A 22,783-nucleotide genomic window follows, 5' to 3' on the forward strand; every position below is an offset into this window, starting at 1 on the left:
TTTTCATGTCCGTTTCGGCCGATTCGCGCTATCGGCACTATAAAAAATGATGATGAACCGGGTTTTTTTTGTGTAAATGTGCACAATGAGAAACATGAAATGGTGAACAATTTGTGCAGCATCAGCTTTAGATCGTCAATTTTGTGTTTATTTTTGCCACTCATAGAGACGTGGTACTTCGCAAAATCTCAATCGATTCAAACGGCAAATTTTTTCCACTCACATTTCATTCATGTACGTGATAATAGTGCTCGTGAATTGCACACATCGAAAGAATATGCAAACTGAAATGAAATTCGGCTCCTTTTTTCATCTTTCTCTCGCCACCAATGCAAAATTGTTGTGAATATGTAGTGCAGAGAGTGAGGAGGAGAGGGAGAATGAGAAACAGAGGGAATATAAAAATGCAGCAAATTGTAAGCGTACGAGAAAAAAAAGAAAAGTGAAATGAAATGTGGTGGGAAAACGAATAGAGCGAATGAATTTGCAAATCGTTGAGCTATTGAGTTGTTGATAGGAACGGAAAACTAAATGCTCATACAAAACGTTCATATACGAACAAACAAGAAATGCAAATTTAAAATATAAAACATGGCAAACGAAACAAACGACCATCAAAAAAGCGAGTGTGCAACTAAAGATGTTGATTCAGTTAGCATGGGAGATATTCAAAATGTTGGTGTGCGAAATATACGATGAGTGCAACCGAATAAGAGACGAGGAAAAAAAACGAACGAATAGAAACTAGAGAAGAAATTCGTAAAGCGAGGAAAATATTGCCAGCCAGAGCAGACAAACGAGCATCGCACCGAATGAAAACTATGGCTTCCTTCCAAATAGGAAAAAAAGAACAGTGCCCGACTAAGTGCTCGAGATGGTGGTAAAAACAACCGCAATACAAATAACACCAAAACAATTGAGTGGCATTGCAAATGAATGTTTTAGCTGCGCCAAAAATAGGGTGATTTGAAGAGTTTAGTTGTCGGATTTTCCGCAAATATATTCTAAATAGCGATACTTACCTCAACATTTTCATTACTGACATTTCATCAGCACGCCACTTTAACCGACTCACCCACAGCTTCTCCTGCTTGATCAACATTCACGGTTACACACCATTCCAACTGGGCCGAAATATGTTGCGGAGTCTGGTCTCATCGTCAGCATGAATACTCACTATGCATATAGAAATACAACATTTTTCCACCGACTTTGTAATCGACAGAGAGCGAAAAAAAACAAACTATTCGAATTTCGTTTGCATTTCGCAATTCAAGTGATATATATAGTACTGTGGAAGTACACGTTTTTTCAATCGAAATATTGGCGATGAAAATTTCCAATAAAAGTATCGAATTCAAGTACTGCAGCAGCTCTGTTCTCGCCATTGCCAGAGTAGAAAAGCTCGAAATACGAAAAAGAAGAAGAGAAAAAAACGCAGCGAACCAATGTGATAAAAAGTACAATTTGAAATTGAATGTAAAGTGCTTCTCATTTTGTCTTCGATCGAGTAGTTTTCTTTCGAAGTTATTTCACTTGGCTTCCTCGCTATAGATATATCGATCGACGTTTCGTGGGCATTCATTTTGAAAATTACAACCGAATGCTATTTGATACCGCTGCTATTGAGCGAACTTTATGTTTTCATTCAACGGTGGTGGAATGACACAGCGAGAAACGTGCAAGTAAGCGCAGCTCTGCATTTCATAATTTACGACTGAACGTTGAATACTTCATTAATATTTTGAACTCATTTCAACGTTGTCATGCTTCTCCCGGATGAACAAGTGAAATTTCTTCATCACAAGTTTCCAATTCGAAACACAATGTAGAGCTCACCTATCCAAAAATGTGATTTAATAAATAGTCTTATTTCACTCGATGGAATTGAGTTCACCGGATAAACGATACCCAGGATAGATGAAGATGTTGTAGTGAACTTGCAAGAATATTCGAATTTAATACGACCAAAAAAGAAATACAAGTGAAAACATGCGCTGAACTTTAACGAAAATTTTGATATCGCCAAAAATGTAATGGAAATGTTTCTTTTTGGTGAGAGTGCCAGTTGGCAAAACGATCTTAACGCCTTTCATTAGCACGTCATCGTTTCGTCTTGAGCACCACTTCATCTTCACATCCGCCCTGAAGACATCTCTCTCTCTCTCTCTCTCTCTCTCTCTCTCTCTCTCTCTCTCTCTTCAAAGCTGTCTAACTAATGTTTCGGTTTTTCAGCAGCAAAAAAGACATAACGAACCGTCATTTCCATCTGTACATTTCATATTTTTTGATTGCACCGAGTGCAAATCAAAATCGAGCAAAAACATGCAAATCTTCACAGCGTATACAAACGATTGTAACCATGTTAGCACCTCCAGAAATCGTGAAGTGGAGGGAAACAAGCAAACAAAAATGAGATCAGTAAATTGTCTCGTGGGTAAACAAAAAACGAGTGCAGAGGATGAAACGAATGTATAGAGAGAAAAAAAAGTCATGAGAATACAAACGATTTACAAGCAAATGTGCTTCTCAAAATTAAATTGAAATTTGGTTCAACTTTATACACGGTGTACAACACTTTTGTATGCGGTGGGTGGTGAAGGAATGCACGATAGAATTTCAGTACCATTTTTATATCATATTATTTCCACTTGTTCATGCAGCTGTGCGGTTTTGATTTACAAAATGTAATTCACAAACTTATCTCGTGATTTTTTCCCAAGATCCAAGCGTAACGGAAACTATATAAAAGTTGATGCAACCGAAACGAACCGACAACAAGAAAAAGAAGAGAACTTGAATAAAACATTAATGTATCGAAGGAGAAAAAATGAATGCACATGAAAAAGTGTCTAAATGGAGCTTTTACACCATGGTAACTTTTTACTCCTGCGTAGTTTACCACCCGAATCCCTCCCCCCCTTGATTCACAGTTTCACACTTTGGCTGAACTAAGCAATTGAGAAATAAGGAACAGTAAGAAAAGAAAACTTTAATTTTTATTCCGGATTTTTTTTCCTTCGCCCAAGATTCAGTTAGTCAACGCAACTTTTATGTGCGTTACATGATGCACCTTCAAAGAATGGGTGTTCCGAGAAAACTGCTATGCAGTTTGGGGATCGTATTTTTTTTCGTTCAATCTCACACTTTTGCTTCTTCTGTCATTCGACTCGCCAAATAAGAATATAAATTTCTTTTTGTACAGAACGATGCATTCGACAAGAAATGTTTGGCAATTTTTCTTTCCTTCTTCTATTCCACTTTCATCGTAATTTATCACTGCAGTAAGCCAGAAAAATGTAGATTTCGCGATATACATATTTATGCGTATGTATGTGCAATAAAGTTTTCTTCAGCATAATAGAAATGTATGGCCCAAGAGCGTACCATTTCCTCTCAATGTGAATTGCTGCTGTTGTAATCCATACAACACTTTAGGCTAGATATTGCAATTGAATTTCCATTTTGATGTGATTGTTGTGAAAAACTCAATTTAATGTATTTTGCATTTTTTTTCTGTGTATATTCTTTCAGATTCAGCCCAACTCGAGCACCATCACCCTGGAATGGAATCCGCATAGCCGATAAGTTTAGTCCGGTGTGTCCGCAACGATTGCCCAACATACAAAATGAAACCGGAGCATTGGAGAAAATGCCAAAGGGCCGACTGGAATACCTAAAACGATTGCTGCCATTTTTGCAAAATCAGTCGGAGGATTGTCTCTACCTAAACGTATTTTCGCCGGCACATGGTATGAGTATTTGTGTAGTGGGCAAACTTTTTTTCCCTATCATTTTGCTACATCGATTGACGAAAGAAAAAACATATTCATATATGTGTAACGTAGCAGCGTAGTTTTGAGTGCAGAGTTTCAGCCTAAGGCAACAAAAAACAGTTACCTTTTCTTTTTGTTCGCATATGCACACACACAATGTGTCAACGACTCTTGAAATATGGCCTATAAATAAATCATTCAAAGTTGTTGACATACAAAATATGTTCGTGCAACAAATAAAACTACTTAAAAATTGTGAACATAACACTCGATTCCGTTGAATGCAGATAACAATGGAGAGAAGGGAGAAAAAAAACCAATTCAACCAACAACGAACGAAACAAAACAAAAATTGTACATCGAACGTAGGAAATTATTCGTTTAGAAATCGCTGCATGAAAATCAAAATCATTGGCTGAGTTGGATTAAATGGATTGTTGGCGAGCATCTCTCACCCTTTCGAGCGTTTCGCTTCGTTTCGTCACAAAAATACACACCAAAAGTAGACCGACTAATACATAAACATGGACGAACTGTGCAAAATTCCCAAAAGCTTTTTGCGCCCAAGGCAAACAATGCCTTAAACCGATCAACAGTTAACCAAACAAAAACTTGTTTTATCTATTGGACACGTTTTCCTTTCTCACTCTCTCGTGCCATGATTTACCGCTAAACGCTCCACACTTCATTCATTCGAAGGTTTTTCCATCGCATATTTTCATTTATGGCCGTTCAACATTTTTGCACCCGTGCATATTATTTCGCTAGCCTGAATATACTGTTTAATAGGCGACAATTTTGTGATTTATATGCTGGTTTTTGCCACCATTCGTCTGCTAAAGGGGAAACATTTATAAACAATAACATTGTCTTTTTCTAAACGAACCATCGAGAATATGCGGCACACAAGTGCTTATACTATATCGAATCGAGGTGAATAAACATCGGCACACCAAATAAAATGTTGATTGCGATTCGGATATGTATCAATCGATCATATATTAGGTGAACATGCCAAATTGTAACGTTTTCTATCTTCGTCTCAAATCGGAAAATTGTATCGATTCACACAAATTTATTCCAACACCGTTCGAATAAAAAATTCTGTGAAGGTGGCATAGAAAGCCATCGGCATTGAATAACTTTTTCATACACACACACACACCCATTTTCCATTGAAACATTTTTAAAATGCACAATCTGAGAATGTGTGTTGGGTGCGAGTCGTCGAACGCACGACATCGATTTATTTGTCTGCCGAGAATTTTTTATGAGCAATCGTTGTATCTAATTTTGAATGTGCTCAATGGAAAATGTCGAATGTGTCATGCAATTTGAGATCGGTTCGAGCATTTTAAATATTTTCTACACACTGACAAAACCCCATTGAGATGAGTTGAAATACTGCACGCACGACAGACTCGCTACCTGATTAAAATCAAATGGTAAAACCGAAATTTTCCACATAAACCAGAAGCAACAACGAAAAAGAAGAAGAAAAAGAAGAAGAAGTAGAGTTTTCTCTTGGTTTTTTCTAACCATTCAACATGATATGTATTCAACGAGTTGTTTTGACATTTTATCGAATATTATACTGAGTTATGAAGATTATTGGCAACGCCAATAAAGTGACTCTCATCGAAAATATACTTGTATTTTACATGTGATCAATGAAGCAGACGAAAGTGACATTACAAACAATGGTGAATACATACGTACGTGCAAATGTATGCGTTGAGTGCATCATAAAGATGCGAGTTCGTGTAAATCAGAATTCATTCCATTCGATACTCGAAAATATCATCGATGATGAAAATATCAGTATGATACTGATGCTGAATGCATCAAAATCGATCAAAATGAATTGAAAAATGTATTAAAATGGAAACTTCTTAGTTGTCATGAAGCATATCGGTAACAGTAAGTGATGCTTCTTCTCATTCATTCGCAGAATATTTATGTGTCAGGAGTGTTTGTAACTTTATAGCACATGCAATTACATTTGTGAAATAGATGTTACCATTCATCAATATTAAATAACATGTTTTTTACAGAAACTGCGTTGAAAATGTTATCAAAGGAATATTTCTGTCAATATAAGAACTGTCTCTATTTCTATGGCTTGCCACTGTAAAATGGCAAACAAACAAAAGCGCTGCTCGGAGCATAGTTTATGTCGAAATGATTTCCATTGAAAATTGAATGTCACTGTTTATGTCTGTTTGTGTGTGCGGTAGACTTTTTATGAACATTTCTCAAAGGATTCCCAATACAAGAGACTTTCTGTCGAGTTTTTATTTTTCAAATCTCAACGGGTTTGTTTAACAAACACCCTTCTCCCGAATCCTATCGACGATATTCATTTCTGAAGATTTTCCCCTTTCGAAAAGCGCTACCCGAAGAGAAAGAGTAAGTTGTTGATTTTTGTAGTGTTTCATTTGTTTTCAGCAGAAATGCAGACAAAATGCTTCCGACGTGCATAAAATAGATGTTCACGTCGAAAGAAGACAAATAAAAGACACATTCAAATCATCAGTCTGTTGTCGCATCGATCACGAAATCTAATACGAATGCTTTTGTTTCACTTGACGCATTGTTGTATTGGGTCTGGGAATTAATCGTGTCGATTTTTCAAAAGATGGCGTAACTTTGCATGGTTGTATCGGGCAATACTTTTTTCTTTTTCACATGAGTGGTCTAGTGTCAAACTACAAAAATCATCATCTATCATTTCATCGAAGTTTGGATAAACATTTTTTTTTTGCGCCTTAAATATGTCAAATTTTGTACCGAAAAAGCAACATTTCCCGCAAGCATTAATTTTTTGCTTTCATTTGAAGAAAACTGCGGCTGAAGCGCATCGAATGTTGGTGGAAGCCTATGGTGAGCATGCTCCATCGGAACGTACATGTGAACGGTGGTTTTCACGGTTCAAAAGTGGTGATTTTAGCACGGAAGACAAGGAACGTCCCGGCCAGCCAAAAAAGTTTGAAGATGCGGAATTGGAGGCATTGCTCGATGAAGATTCGAGTCAAACTCAAGATGAGCTTGCCAGAGCATTGAATGTTGACCGAAGCACTGTTGGATATCGTTTAAGGGCCCTTGGTTTCATTCGCAAGTTGTCAAATTGGGTACCACATGAATTGACGCCAGCGCAAGCTGAAAGGCGTTTAGTGACTTGCGAAATGCTGCTCGCAAGTCACAAAAAAAGAGGTTTTCTGTATCGAATTGTCACTGGTGACGAAAAATGGATTCATTACGATAACCCCAAGCGCAAAGCATCGTATGTTAAGCCCGACCAACCAGCAACATCACAGCCAAAACAAGAAATTCACGGCGACAAGGTAATGCTGTCTATTTGGTGGGATGAGGAGGGAGTGGTGTATTATGAGCTGCTGAGAAGTGGTCAAACCATCGATGGGCCTTTCTACCGACAACAATTGATACGTTTGAAACAAGCAATCAAAGAAAAACGCACGAAATGGGAGACCAGAAAAGAGACATTGATTTTCCTACATGACAATGCTCGGCCACACATTGAGAAATCGGTCAAAAACTACTTGGAGAATAGCGGATGGGAAGTTTTGGCTCACGCCCCGTATAGCCCAGACCTGGCTCCTTCCGACTACCATTTGTTTCGATCGATGCAAAACCATATGGACGGAGAGCGGTTCTCTTCAGTTGAAGAAATCCAAAATTGGCTCGATGCATTTATAGCCTCAAAAGATGAGGAATTTTTTAAGGCAGGCATCCGTCAATTGCCCACATTGTGGCAGAAGGTCATCGCTTCCGATGGACAATATTTTGATTGAAATGTAATTTCATTTTGGTATTCAAATAAATGTTTGAAAATTTAAAAAAATCGACAAAACTAATTCCCAGACCCAATATATTCTCGATATTTTATACTTGTATACTTCTAGCACACACATAGATCTAACAATGTTTTGATATGCACTTCTTTTTCCCATCGTTCCCCGTTTCCATTCATTTCATTCCATTTTATTTAGTGAACAAGCAAGCATCGATTCACTAAATAGATCTTAAAAACACGAACGATTTTCAGCCATAAATTTTTCACATTTGTAACTGATACTTGACTTTTTGATGCGATTGTCGAATGTGAAGCGATGACATGAGATGATGTCAGCGACAATGATGGAAAAAAAAGATTTAAATATACAGACGACGGAATATGGGTGACATTTTATGCGGTGTAACAAAGTAAATGCGATATATCTTTCGAATGGTGCGCTTTGCCATTGATGCAATAAACTAGTTCAAATGCTCTGTTTATTGCCTGTGTCATGTTTTATATGGATGTGTCGTTTACAGATGTTTGCAATCACTCTCATTCCGATTTGCACGTCAGAAGTAAAACTCACGACGGAGGGTTGGAAGCAAATTCAATTTGCGATCGAAAATAAAATCTCGACGAAAGAAAGGAACGACCCCGGTTGAAAGAAAGAAAGAAGAATTGAACAAGAGAAATGGAAATGAGCATTTCAAATGAAAACGAATGATTTAAGAAACTCAGAGAAAAGGGGAAAATTTATGTCGCTATTGATGTTTGATTTATTTAACTTGAAACTTATATTCATACTTACTATACGTATATATATTTTTCATTGCAGCTGCTGTAACTGATAAAAAGTTGCCCGTGCTGGTGTTTCTACATGGTGAATCATTCGAATGGAACAGCGGTAATCCGTACGATGGAACAGTTTTGGCAAGCTACGGCGAAATAGTTGTTGTCACATTAAATTATCGATTAGGAATATTAGGTATGCTATTCAATATGCTCTCGAAAAACGGTGGCCGTTGCCAGCGCACGATATTCTTTTCCCATTTGCTGTTGTTTTTTTTTTGTTCACAGCGGCCAAATCCGACGACAATTTCAATTACAATTCACGAAAAATGCGTTGTTTTTTCCCTCAATAGGTTTTCTCAATGCGAATCCAAGCCCACAGATACGTGCCCGTGTCGCGAACTATGGCCTAATGGATCAAATGGCAGCACTGCATTGGGTTCAACAGAATATTAATCGATTTGGTGGTGATCCAAATTTGGTAACGTTAGGTAAATACACCATCCATCTTGACGATTTTCCACTTTTGTCTCTATTTTTTTTTTCTTCTATCTACTGTGAATGAACACACACATATACACGAACAAAAATTTGCAAATCAATTTTCAGCTGGGCATGGCAGCGGTGCGGCATGCATACATTTTCTCATGACGTCACCAACAATGGTGCCGGGCTTATTCCATCGAGCGATTTTACTGTCGGGTTCGGCATTTTCATCATGGGCATTAGTCGAAGACCCAGTGATTTACGCACTCAAACTAGCCAAAGAAGTAAACTGTACCATTCCCGAAGACCTAATCAAAAACCATGAACAGATTGTTGACTGTTTGCGAGAGGTGCCATTAGACGAATTATATGCAACCGAAATTCAAGCGCCCAGCTTTCTAACTGCATTCGGTCCATCGGTAAATTGAAAAAACCACTTATTTACAATTGAGATTATAATGACGTGTGCTTTGCGTTCGTAGGTTGACGGAGTTGTTATTCGAAACGGACTTAATCATCAAGATTCCGACGATGGAATGATGAGAAATTCAAAACGGTCGCAAGAATCTGGCAATCGGTATGATTTAATGTTTGGCATTGTAACAGGTGAAGCCATATGGCGTTTCAGTGCGTCTGACATACAAAACGGTTTCGAAGGCGATCGTCGAGACAAAATTCTACGAACATATGTACGCAATGCGTATACATATCATTTGAGTGAGATATTCTACACGGTAAGCTGAAATTTAATCTAATTTCTAAATTCGAATCCATTGATTAATCGCACATTTTCTCGCCTCCTCCATTTATATAGATTGTGAATGAGTATACAGGTGAGTGATGATCCAAAGACAACATTGAAGTGCTTGGATGAAATTGAATATAATTGTATTTGAAATTGATTTTTAGACTGGGAGCGAACGTCACAGCATCCAATAAATACGCGTGACGCAGCCGTTGCCGCATTGTCAGACGCGCAATTTGTCGCTCCGCTTGTTCACACCGGTGATATGTTGGCTCCACCTGCTGTACAACCGGGCCAAGATAAAATTGGACCAAAATGCTTCTTCTATGTATTCGATTATCAAACAAAAGACGGCGACTATCCACAGCGCATGGGAACGGTACATGGAGAAGATTTACCGTATGTGTTTGGTGGTATGTGTTTTTATTATATTTAAAATGGATTTAAACTTCTTCTTTTTCATATTAAAAACGATGCAATTCATGGATTGTGTAGATAAGTAGGAAGAGTAATCGAAATTATGACCCCACATTACAGCGAACATAATTTGTTTCTTATTACAAACTGTGGAAAAGTTCTGAAGAGAAATTTTCTATTTGAAAAACAAGAGAATTCTAGGCAACCAAACAATCTATTTACGCATTACAAGTGTTTTTCCATACATTTTTCTCAAACACTTTTTTTTCTTTTTTCTTTTAAACACAGCACCGTTGGTTGAAGGATTTTCACATTTCCCAAGGAATTACACAAAGGTTTGTCAAAATGATTTGAACAATGTTGAAAATAGTAGGAAAAAACGGGAGTAAAATGTCAATTCAAACAAATAATTGTGAATTTTGTGTATAATTTCAGTCGGAAATCAGCCTATCTGAAGCAATTATGACTTATTGGAGCAACTTCCTAAGAACTGGTAAAGAAAATTAGCCACTAAAAGCTGTTTTCAAATGAATGGATCTGTTTAAAATTCCACATAAAAAAGTCCATTAACTTTATTTTTGAGTGAATATCGATTTAAATTTCATATCTTTTTGGGAAAATAATCATCAAAATTGATTTTATTTTTATCAAGCAAAGCTTTCAATCTCTAAAAAATTTCAATACAAAACAGGTAATCCGAACGAACATCATCGGCAAGATCCGGTATTGCCTGCATCGAAAGAGCGAAATCGCTTCCGTAGCGTGGTTTGGGACGAATATGATTCGTTGCATCAAAAATATTTGGAAATCGGTAAAAAAGCAAACTATTACCATTTTTCTATCAATTTCGAATCCATCACGAAATATAAATTATTCATTTTATTAATACTATTATTCTCTTTGTCGCTTTCATTCGTTCTTTTCTTTTATCATGACTAACATCTACAACATTGGATGCGTGTGAACGGGTATTTCATATGAAATAAAAAAAAACATTGAAAATCGACTCAATAAAAAACAAAAACGAACTGGTACACTGGCGATGCCATTAGGCATGAAACCTCGCATAAAAAATCATTTTCGCGCCCATCAACTATCAATTTGGTTGCGCTTAATACCCGAACTGCATCGAACCGGCATGGAAGATGTTATCACACGGCATAATCTATTTAAAAACCATGATGACATGGATTTATATGATGGTCCAGTTAAATTGGATTCACTGTCACGTTTAGCATTTTTAGAGGAGACATTCAAGCAGCGTCGAAATAATGGCACCAATAACGAATATAGCCTATTAAATATTAATGGTAAGTATGTTGGTTGTTCGCATTGATTGTGCTTTCTTCAGGCACGTCCAAACTTCTCATACAGAGACTAGGTCATGCACGTTTCGTAGCAGCTCGATAGCATCGTATACGATTGAGAAACAAACGCGATCTGTTCCAAGTTTATTCGGGCTTCGTCTTGTTGCTTGTCTCTGACATTTATGTACGTAGAACAGGAGAGAGAGAGAGAGAGCTCAGACCTTTTGTTTGACTTTGCTTGATTATCCGCCTTTATTCGATTTTCTTTCTGCTTCAATTTCCATCGTGTTGCTGTCAGTCTCGCTTACTTCCTATCAAACACGTCACGGTTCATGCGAATAGTGCCAATAGTTTATATAAATGTCCATGTTTTTATCTGACATAAGTAAAATGGAAGCAGCTAAAAACTGATGACGACTAACAACAGTGCACAGACTCGGTACACGACGACAACGATCAAATAACATGCAATAACAATGCGATTTCCCATAGAAAAAGTGTTTGTCGTATTTCGACTCGATCAAATGCTGGTGACAGGGTGAAGCGAACGAGCGAGTGAGCGAGCAAGCAAGCAAAGTATAGAAAGAGAGGCGGTGGGATGAATTTCAGTGTTTGGTCGTTAGTTGTGTCCATTTGACGATGAGCGCGTTATATTTACTAAACATAAATATAGACAATAGACTAAGTTGTAAAACAACGATACAAACATGGACAGGCAACGCAACAAACGTTCACATATCGAGCTTTATTTGCTTTATTCATCTTCCTTTTTCCGCATATCTGTGTCTCTCTCTCTCTCGAAACCATTCCAACTCTTTGTGGCTCTCCTTCACTCCTGCTTGGCTCGCTTCTGCAAACCGGCCCATTTATTTGAGATGAAAATAAAAAAATTGAAATATAAATAGCGTCGACGAAGACTTGTATGCCATAAATATTTGGAAAAGTTTCTCGTGCAGTATCCGCAGTCGAATATAGCCTTTGTAATTTACTAGATATTGTTATTGTTATTATGATCATCATTATTTTTGGAATGTCCGAGTACGTGTAGCAAAAGTTTTTCGCTATAATATCGTCGTTGTCGTCATCGTCATGCAGCAAACAAACATTCCGCCCATTTTTGTTTCTTTTTTATTTCCCTTTATTTCGCATCGTTTTCCGTTTGAGCTTTCTTTATTATTGTTTCGAAATGACTACGACGACAATCACCGTCATTCTGCTCGCTTCGTATACTATAAACAGCGAGACAAAACAGCAACAAAATATTGTAAACGATAGAAACTAAAACGACATCCTACCCGAACACAGCGATGAGGTATTCGAGTGAGAGTGAGAGACACAGAGTGTGTGTGTGTCAGTGCGAGAAAGAAAGAGAGAGAAAATTATTGTAAAACTAATGTGAAATGATAGTTCCGGTTTGCATTGCGCTGTTTTTAGCACATTTTACATTCGGTCCAGCGAAGGGTTTTTCTTCTTGTTGGTGTTTTTCGTGTTTGTCGTTTACACACTATGGCACTGGTATACATTTGTGGGTACGTGCATTGCATTTATTATGACCACAATATCGGTGTAGTTTACGGAATAGTGCTAACATAATCCATTTGTTGTTGTCCGCCTCTTCTAGCCAAGGCATACCAAGGTGGGTTATTGTTCAAACTAACCGACACAAACAAATAGTAAATAACAACAATCCCAAAAAAGTTATCACCGAATCAAGTCCAAAACAAACAAAGTCTTTTGTGTTTATGCACCGTGCCTGACCAACAAATTTCATTACTTCATTTATGTTTCGTCAATTCGTTTTTTTTCTCCATTTTTGGCTTATCATTGTTTTTGTACTGATGTGAAACTGATCTTGGTCTACATTGCATTGGCATAAGAGACGTGCCATCATATGCAGCAGCATCATACCTATCAACTATTGTAATTATGTGGCTGGTTGAATACGATGCGAAATGTGCGTTGACAGCATTCCTCTTAATTTCACAGAAAACTCGTCAGCTCAATTGAATACAACCGATTCCGACTTTTGAAATGAATTGAATATTCAGCCAATGCATATTCCACTATTTTTGCATTCCATTCAGTTGTGTGTAGCGATACAGAATACTTTTATACAAAGTATTTCTTTCACATGGAAATGAGATTGTTGTACGCGTGCATTTACTACAAATCTGGCGCATATAAGCAAATCGACACATGCATACACACATGGCCAGCACAAACACCAGCAAATCCAATTGTCTTCAACGCTTAGAAAATGCAAACGACCAAATTTAGTTAGTGCAGATATTTATCATTTTCATCATATCCGGCTTTCATCAACATCTAATGAGAATGTGGGCTTCGTTACGGTCGCCATCGCCATCGTTATCGTCGTTGTCGTTCGATGATCAGCGCCAGCAGTGAATTTTATTAAGTCGTTCATGTGAAATCGTAATGGAATTGAGTTGAGTTGAGTTGAGTCGTGTCGAGTCAACACAAACGCCTGGCAATATGATGGCCCTTTCATAGTACATTGTATGTTGTGCTTGCCGTTGTCCATGCCAGAACATACTTTCCATAATAATGATGTGTTATATAATTCAAGTTTAACAACAACCGATTACAACGAGGAAAACATTACCGACGAACACTGGCCAATGCAACACTCTCTTGTACAAGCATTTAGTGAATCATCGGGTTGCTGCTACAACAACGGCCGGCCACTTCGATGTGAAAAAGAGATATAGAGAGAGAGAGCAGAGTCGCTTCATTTTTCACTTAATACACACAATTTCCAGTATTGAGTTTGTCTCGTCTGCTCTCCGGTCTCCGCGCATCGCACCACCCGGCATCGCCGAAAAACCGAAATCGCTTCCTATTTTTGTCAGCTTTATCAAACAATAGCGGGTCGTACAATGTGCTCTTTTGTGTGCATTTTCAACACTGAATGTGCATAGAAGTTCGTTGATTGTAAACCGCATATCCGGGAGTGGAGAATGTTTTTTGAACTGCTAGTTCGTCGTTATGTTGTTAGGGTTTTCGTCCGCTCTTTCTCTCTCTCTCTCTCTCTCTCTCAGCCTCACTATACGCCACCGAAACCGTTTACAACACGAAACTGCTCACATGCAAACACACAATCCTGGTCATTCGAAATGTTTTAATGCAACCAATAGTTAAAAACACTCACAGCCAAAAACTGGCACATCCACATACACATACACATACATCCCAAACCGAGAGAGAGAGAGAAAGAGAGAGAGAGAGGGCGAGAAAAAACAAGCGACATCCGAATTCTTGTTCAAGTTTAGCTTTGGGTTTGTACAACCAACTCGAACTTCATTGTAATTAAAGCATTGAAAAGTTTTGAACGAAAAAAAAAAACCACAGAGAAAACATTGTAAATTACCATACCACATCGGCCAGCGAAGCGAAACGAACGAATGAACGAACAAAAAAAACACGGTTTGTTTGATGGAGAACGAAAAAAATAACGGGTGGAAATTGTGCAGTTGCTAAAACACACACACACACAAAAACGAGAACATCTAATGTTAAGCATATTTCCGCTTATAAGTTAATCACGAGATGAATAAATATATCAAATCAGATTGTTTTTGTCAGGAACCCTTTTGTTTGCGTAAAAAAAATTCCGACGGATTTTTCCGTTGATGTATTCGCTGCTCAATTTTTTCCTTTCTTCTGTTCCACTGCCCTCTCGCTTTGAACTAGTTTTCAACTTTTCGTTACATTTTTATCGCTTATCGCAGATCGGTTTGACTAGAAACAAAAGCGTTGAACTTTTTTGCGGTAGGAGAGATTTAGCTGAGTTTAAAATGAATGGGACTCAAAATTTTCATTGAGCAAAAAAAGTCGATTTCACTTTAAGTGAAATGAATTTTAATGATTACTTCCAAGCTTTTACACAGAAGCATTCATGTTGCGCACGGGCTTATTGCAAAAAAAGAAGACGATAAATCGTAGACACAGATGCTATCGTTAAACGAGAATTAAAATTAACTCTATTTTACTACGATTTTTTTTTTCGTCATTCGCTCACTCTTCTGTGCTGTAAATTTACAAACTAGTTCGAATGGAATCTATTTGTAACAATTGGTGTCACTGGGTATCAATTGTTGGAGCTAATAAAATGAAACTATGAGCTTTTATGTTGAACTTCTAAATGGGATGCGAGTTCACGTGTCATGGACAAGTGACAGTTTGGACTATTGTAATTTGAAAAAAAAAAAACAATGAAGAGAAAAATAAATAAAAAAACAAAATTCCCATGAAAAATGAATGATACTAACACATTTTTTTCTATCTTCCTCTCATTTCTTTTTTTGTTTGATTCACGGAATGTACCTGCTTGCTGCGTGGTTACAAAAAACACTTCATCTCAACGTGGAAAAAAAAATATGATGAAAAATGAAATGCAAAAAAAAACAAAAATCGCGTGTAAAAACCTGGGCTTTAACGAAACGAACGAACCGAACAAAAAAAACATCAGGAATGACAACGGTAGAGCCATCACTTTTAACAACTTGTATTCCTTTGGGCAATTATAGTGCATTAGCACCAACGAGCGTGACTAACGTTACAACATCGGCCGACACATTAGCCGGTTTTGATTCAGCGGCTGGCTATGCCGCATATTCAACGGCACTCAGCGTTACAATAGCAATCGGTTGTAGTCTTCTTATCCTGAATGTGTTAATATTTGCGGGAGTTTATTATCAACGTGACAAAACGCGGCTTGAGGTAAAAAGCTTACAAAAACAGTACCAACAACGCAGCGGCATTCTGCATCAGCAGCCACCGTTTGATCCAATCAAACATGCTCATTATCACATGAATCACTCGCAGAGTGCGAATGTGATTGTTGACGTTGAAAATCATCATCATGACAATAGCGGTGGTACGCTACTATTGACAGCAACCGGTGATATCAAGTCACCGCATATCTGTTCGAATGCCATGCAAATATCGACCAGCGGTACAACGGCCAATACCACCGGAGATAATGTTTGTCAAACAAAAGTACCGTTAAGTGAAACCACAACAACATCCTACAATACAAAAAGCAACCATCGTGGTCAAGGAGTCAGCGAGCACATGGTTCAAACGATTCCAATCAAACAACAATCGACACAACAGCAATTCAATCGAAATACTTCGACTTCGTACAATAGCATGGGTATGATGACTTTACCGAAAGGCGGCTTGAACAGCAGTCTCATGCAGCAGCAGCAGCAGCAGCAGCAGCAGCAGCAACAGCAGCAACAACACTTATCGTCGATTAGCTATGGCCGAGATGTTAGTGCAACGCTTCCACGAAACATGAGCTCACAAACAAACGCCAACAGTAATTTAGGTAATTATAATTGAATTTTCGTTGAAATTTTCCACATATTCGGCATATTTTTATTTCTATGCACAACAATGCCGTACATTCAACCAAATCGCATTCAATTCCATTCTTTCGGCAGAGAACCAACGCAATACCATATACACATGTTGATGCCAGGTCTTTTAAATCCATTTCAAATTCCTTTTATTCGTTAACAAACAATTTACTTTAAATTCTTACGCAATTATTTCGTCGAGATTATGTAAAAATTATGTGATACACAAAACCCGGCAACATCAACATGAGATGCATGAGAAAAAAGAGTAAGAAGAAGAAGATGTAGAATTTCCCATCAGCAAGATGCAAGCAAATGTACATTTAAATGCGAGATATAATTGCCATTCACTGTGCACAGTTGCATGTACCCATACGCATTCCATTGTATCGTGCCGGGTAATTTTGTGCTTCTGAAGCGAGCTGAGCCTCATTTTACTTCGCTACACCATTCTTACGTTTCATCCTTATTTCGACTAAATGCATTTTAAAATGCAACAAAAAAGTTTTCCCATTTTTTTTATTCTGCTTTGTTATAACTTGCCGGCACTGTTCAAACGCATTCCTTCACTCGCTCGTACGCCAATTTCGTCGGGATAATCTCATCTCGTTTTGGTTCACGTTGCACCGCTTTGTTTTAATGTAGAAAAAGGGACGTGAAAAGCCGGATGAGCGAAGGGAGTGCGCAGCGTAAAAACTGAAACGGAAAACGCAACAGCAACAACAACATGAGCATGAGGATAATACGAGAATCAAATTCTATTTAAAAACTAAAACTAGCAATGTATTTTAATTAAAAATTGTTCAACATTTGCGAAAAAAAGAGGAGCAGCCAGCGACAAGGAACAAGAGGCGAGTGTCAGTGTATGCGATGCATACTGTTGTATCAGACCCATCACATTTACGGGTTTCGGTCTCACCTCTTGCGCTTTCTGCAATTGACATTCATATTGGTCGCTGGGCAGGAAAAAAAAAACATGCCATGGTGTTAAATCCATACACTCACATTACAACGTACATATTATGCACATAATTCACGATGGCGGACAGAAGCGAGCAAAGTGAACGAGGGCGAAAAAAATATATAAATATGTAGTACATGACACGAGATTGTACGAGAGGCGAAAGGCGATGCCAAATACCAGCGAGCGAGCAAAAAAAACCGTTGCAACAACGCATTGCACATCGAATGAACAATGACAAGTTGTATATGCGCGTGTAACGTATTTCGTTCCGGAAACGAAATTGTTCATAATGAAACGAAGCGATGGAGCGCGTACACATAAAAAAAAGCAGCAACCAACGCAACAACTTGAATGACCCAATCACTTTTTGTTGATCGTCGTCGTCGTCGTCGTCGTCGTTTTCGCTGTCGCTGCTCACTCTCGCATTTTATATGTGCCATGGATGTCTATAACATAAATTGTTTTTGTGACCATACCCATCATTTGACAATCGAGGGTATTGTTGCAAGCTCCGTGCTGGCAAACCACGTTCATCTAGCGTACATTGAATGCTATGAACATTCCATGTCGCGCATCGGTTCGCGTATGTGTGTGTGTGATGCTGACGCTGCATACTAGATGCAAGTATGCTGTCTATCTCACATAGAAATTCATCAGTTTCTAAATGGCATTTTCTCATTCAACCGTTGATTGCAATTTTTCCGTTCATTTTACGTACACGCAATCGGCATAGGCACGTGTTGTGTAGTGTAGGGGACACGTCCTAACATAAATGCCATTAAGATTCATGATGGTGCAGGGCAGCTATCAAGTGAATGTATCACATTGAATTCGGCTATAAATCAAAATAAACACACTTGAATGCAGCCAGCAGCCGCCGCATGAATGGAACACCCTGTCCGATTGAGGCTCAACAATGACTGGCCACATATACGATTTTTCATTTTTCGCACGGTTTTCAATGAGAAAGGAATAAGCGCGCATAAAATATCCCGTACGCTTGTCCAAACTAATCATATTTGTGTGTGCACCGTAAAAGGGATTAACAACCGCGGGCATTGGTTTCTATATCAATACAATTATTACTTTTGGTGGTGAAAAAAAAACCATATCGCGCGCACACACACCAAACAGATTTTCAATTCAATTGCACTGATTTCAATCATAAATTTTGGTGTGTTACCCACCGCAAAAAATAGACAAAATCACACGCAATTGCATTCGAATGGATTAGAGCTTTTTTTGCCTGCCAATCAATTCGCTTTGCTTTGTATTCCATCAAAATGTATTCGATCCGCGTACAGTATTCAAAATAAAATGTAAAATTGGCTTTTATATTTTTGTTACGAATTTTGTCAATGGACCCAACTCTTTTTTTTCGTTCAACATCGAATTTATTTTACATACTATAATGTTGCATTAAAGTAGACCGCGCCACTCGCAATAATGAAATTATTCATGACGAACAACCAATTTCGGCTTTCAGTTGTTTTTTTGGCACTGGCACAAACAATCGTTTTGTTTTTGTCATGCACCAATGTCGCCGTCACTTTGAACTGACCATTCATCGAGTGAATGAATATTCATTTTGAATTTAAAATTTCGATATAAAAAAAAGCTACAGACACGAACTGCTCCGAAAAACTATCATTCATTGCAGAAAACCATTACGCACCATCACCAATTAAGAGGCAAATGACTGGAAAAGTTTATATATTCCGATCGCAGTGTCGGTGCACGTCGCTTTTCATCTGACTGTGGTGAGGAGGGATGATGTCCTCGAACGATTGCGATGTCATGCACCATTTTAGAGAGCCTATTACAAGCAATATCACTTCCATTTGCACCAGCATATTCGTTCGATATATCATGTGTCGTGGTAAATGTAAAGTGTGCACCAAAAATCTGCACGCCATTCCATGGTTCACTGAAAATTCGGTACAATTTTAAATCTTGTACCAATCACAATCAATTAAAATTAATAGGCATTCGAGATTGACCTGGGTCAACCCTTTTACTGTTGTTGTCAATGCAACGTTGTGTCGCTGTTTTTGACTTTTTTCCCTTGTGTAACACAGAAACGCACAGGCAACATCCGTTCGAATGTTCAATTTTAAACGAACCGCTTTTTTTCTCGCACGATCGCATCATTTGTTGTTGCTGCTGCAAAACGGTACGCCAATTGTTTCGAAGTTTTTTGGTCGATTTTGTATAATTTTACGGTAAATCGAAAATTTGCAAACGAACAACGGCAGTGGATTAAATCACTATCTTTTTTGCTATTTATATCGGCCCTCCAGTATTTTAGTTTATTATAAATTGTGGAGACTTTTTTTGCTGTTGAAGCGGATAAATATAAAACAACCGGAATTATAATGAAAAGTTGACGGCATGTGCGAAATATTTTTAATATTATCTTTCAAATTTGCTCATTGCAATCACGAAATTATTTCAATCGTTTAATATTTTAATTTTTTTTTCGCTTCACGTAATCCAGGTGAAGTGTGGATTTAAATCGCTTTATTATATTGTAAAAATATCACATTTAACGGTAATGATTGATCGATTGTATAATTCTGAAGCGATACGGTTGATTTGTCCTAGAACACGGTTGTGTTTTGATAGTTTCAAACGAGGCCAAAAACCAAAATCAAACTACGCATATGATTACAGCAGTGATTTTGCTGATGATAGAATCAGATAGATTTGGTTGAAAAACCAAAATGCATTTCATTTCAAGCTGCTGGCGGCTTGATGGGCAAACGAAACTCCTTTCAACAAACCCGCGTGTGTACATTTAAATCAATGGACCACTGACTGCGAATATTTCTATTTTACCGCCATGGAGTGGTGAATATTAAAATTTCGTTGACTAGAAACCCGAAAATCCATTTCATAAAATGGCGATTGGCATTTTGTTTGTCAATACAGTTGCATGACACTCGATTGAAATGTTAAAAGAGTTTTGTTGTTGGTGTGTAAAAGTCAATTATATGGATTTGCCTACGGTTTAATTGTCAAATAGACATGATGCATGCACACCAAATCGCCGATGGAATCGCTTTTACGTTTTCACTGCGATCTGGGTCAAATTGATTTCGGATTTTACATAATAGAATTAGCCAGAGAAAATGTGCATTTGTGTTTTATAATCGGGTTTTTTTCGTTCGATTGTTTTCTATGTATGAGAATGGCTAGGCCATCATTTCAAATGGATTTTACGGCGTTATTGCGAATGCATTATAAGCTGCATTGTAATTTCCATTCATCATTAGACATAATTGGAGCTACTGTGCTACGCATTGTTAAATCAATATTTGTTTTGACTTGGCCACAGAGCGTACAGCGTATACTTTCTGCATTTGATGTGATTAGCGAGAGATTGAAAAGCTCGTTGCACCTCAATAAAATAAATTAGAATCGTTCGATTTATTAATTTTATTTTATGTTGGTCATCGCATCGCATCGACCAATTTCGATTTGAACGTGTATTTTGGTGTCGGTATTATTATTTAGCCATGACGTGCGAATGGTACCATTTCAAACCAAATTACACAAGAATCGATGCCATTTGCAGTGTGTGGCCACACTTTGCAATGTTCCAGTTCAAAATGAACGTGATTTTATGATTTCCATTGGGATTTTTCCTAATTCTATCGACCAAACCGTTTTCTAAACGCATAAAATTGCATGGCATTATTTCAATTCAATAAAATTCCCACAGTGCGTCACAAATTGATTCGCTGGGAAAAGACTGTAAATTTATTATCGCATCATAAAATACAAAACATGATTAACTTTTTTGTTGTTGTTGGAAATTTTATGAGAATGTTTGCAATGGAATGGTTCCCGCTTATTGGTTTTATCGATTGCGTTGGTTCACAATTCTGCACTATTTCCGTGGCGCAGAACAAACACTGTAAATGTTGTAAATATATATGTAAATAGTAGCATTTCTTTTGTATTTGTTGTCTCGATTAACCAAAATTATTTAGACAATTTTTCAATTTGTTTTTAGAGGCTAAACAAAGTAAGCTGCAACTTCAACATCATCATGGCCAACACCATTTGCCGAATGGTAATGCAACGCTAATTGATAGTGGATGCAATGCATCATCATCTAGTAATTCAAATAAAATACCGCCCCGACCACCGATTCGCTCGACAACCACCACAACAACCGTATCAATAGCCGGTACCGGACCATGCTTAGCATCATCGCAACACGAACAAAATGCGGCTGCGATGTGCAGCCAACTGAATAGTGCCACCAGTAAATTGTCCAATGAATCGCCAAATGTGAAATTCGTGCTAACACAAACAAATGCACATCACAAGCAACAGCCGCAGCATCAGCAGCATCACCACCAGAAACAGCCAATACCTCAAGCGGCCATGAACGAAATGCGCGTTTGATAGCATACAGCCAATCAACGACCGCACGGAAATGACGTCTACGAATTTAATACGGCATTCTGATCGCTGCGGCCTCCACACGAAATAGATCAATCTCGAATAAAATAAAATCCCGAAAAATAGAACGAACTGCAGACAAAAACCAATTGAATTATGAACATTACAAAGAAACGACCTAAAGAATACTTGCAAAAGCGAACGAAACACAAACACAAAATATATCATTAACAAAACTAAGCGAAAGAAGGGAAAAAACAACAGCAACAAATAACCTATCTAACAATTTATATACATACATCTGCAAGCCAATGCAATTACACTATCTTTAAAATATTGAACAAAATAGCCGAATTCGATGGAGAAAAAAACACATAATTCCAAACAAAAAACGAACGAACAACACAAAATAAATATTATTCAAAATAATAATAGATTTAAAACATATACGAGAAAACCGACAGATACCACACACAGCAAAAAAAAATTTATCCCAAATCCATTACCGAAACAAAAACCAATCTACTTGATATATATGAATATTCGAATTGCGAATGCGTGTATCAAATGAACACTATTGTGACAGTCATATAATTTACTTTCAAAAGCACCGTTCAATTACGAAATGTTATGACAAATGAGAGAAAGAGTGACCTAGAGAGAGAGAGAGAGAGAGAGAGAGAGAGAGAGAGAGAGAGAGAGA

At 37.7% G+C, this 22,783-nt stretch overlaps 1 protein-coding gene across 1 annotated transcript in view; it reads left to right on the forward strand.

Moving 5' to 3' along the window:
• Nucleotides 1–22,756, forward strand: part of LOC129565325 (neuroligin-4, Y-linked) — a 226,960-nt gene extending 204,204 nt beyond the window's left edge. The window contains exons 3-15 of the mRNA XM_055440084.1: nt 3,535–3,752; nt 8,411–8,560; nt 8,718–8,855; nt 8,974–9,269; nt 9,333–9,584; nt 9,665–9,683; nt 9,760–10,008; nt 10,301–10,347; nt 10,448–10,505; nt 10,704–10,823; nt 11,065–11,322; nt 15,809–16,672; nt 21,688–22,756. Of these exons, the coding sequence (XP_055296059.1) occupies nt 3,535–3,752; nt 8,411–8,560; nt 8,718–8,855; nt 8,974–9,269; nt 9,333–9,584; nt 9,665–9,683; nt 9,760–10,008; nt 10,301–10,347; nt 10,448–10,505; nt 10,704–10,823; nt 11,065–11,322; nt 15,809–16,672; nt 21,688–21,692 (2,674 nt within the window). The 3' untranslated portion in view covers nt 21,693–22,756. The remainder of the gene's footprint in view (nt 1–3,534; nt 3,753–8,410; nt 8,561–8,717; nt 8,856–8,973; nt 9,270–9,332; nt 9,585–9,664; nt 9,684–9,759; nt 10,009–10,300; nt 10,348–10,447; nt 10,506–10,703; nt 10,824–11,064; nt 11,323–15,808; nt 16,673–21,687) is intronic.
• The last annotated feature ends 27 nt before the right edge of the window (nt 22,757–22,783 follow it).

Source organism: Sitodiplosis mosellana, unplaced genomic scaffold (assembly GCF_009176505.1).
Source record: "Sitodiplosis mosellana isolate CC-2019 unplaced genomic scaffold, AAFC_SMos_1.0 Smas_scaffold_1, whole genome shotgun sequence".
Classification (NCBI taxonomy): Eukaryota; Metazoa; Arthropoda; class Insecta; order Diptera; family Cecidomyiidae; genus Sitodiplosis; species Sitodiplosis mosellana.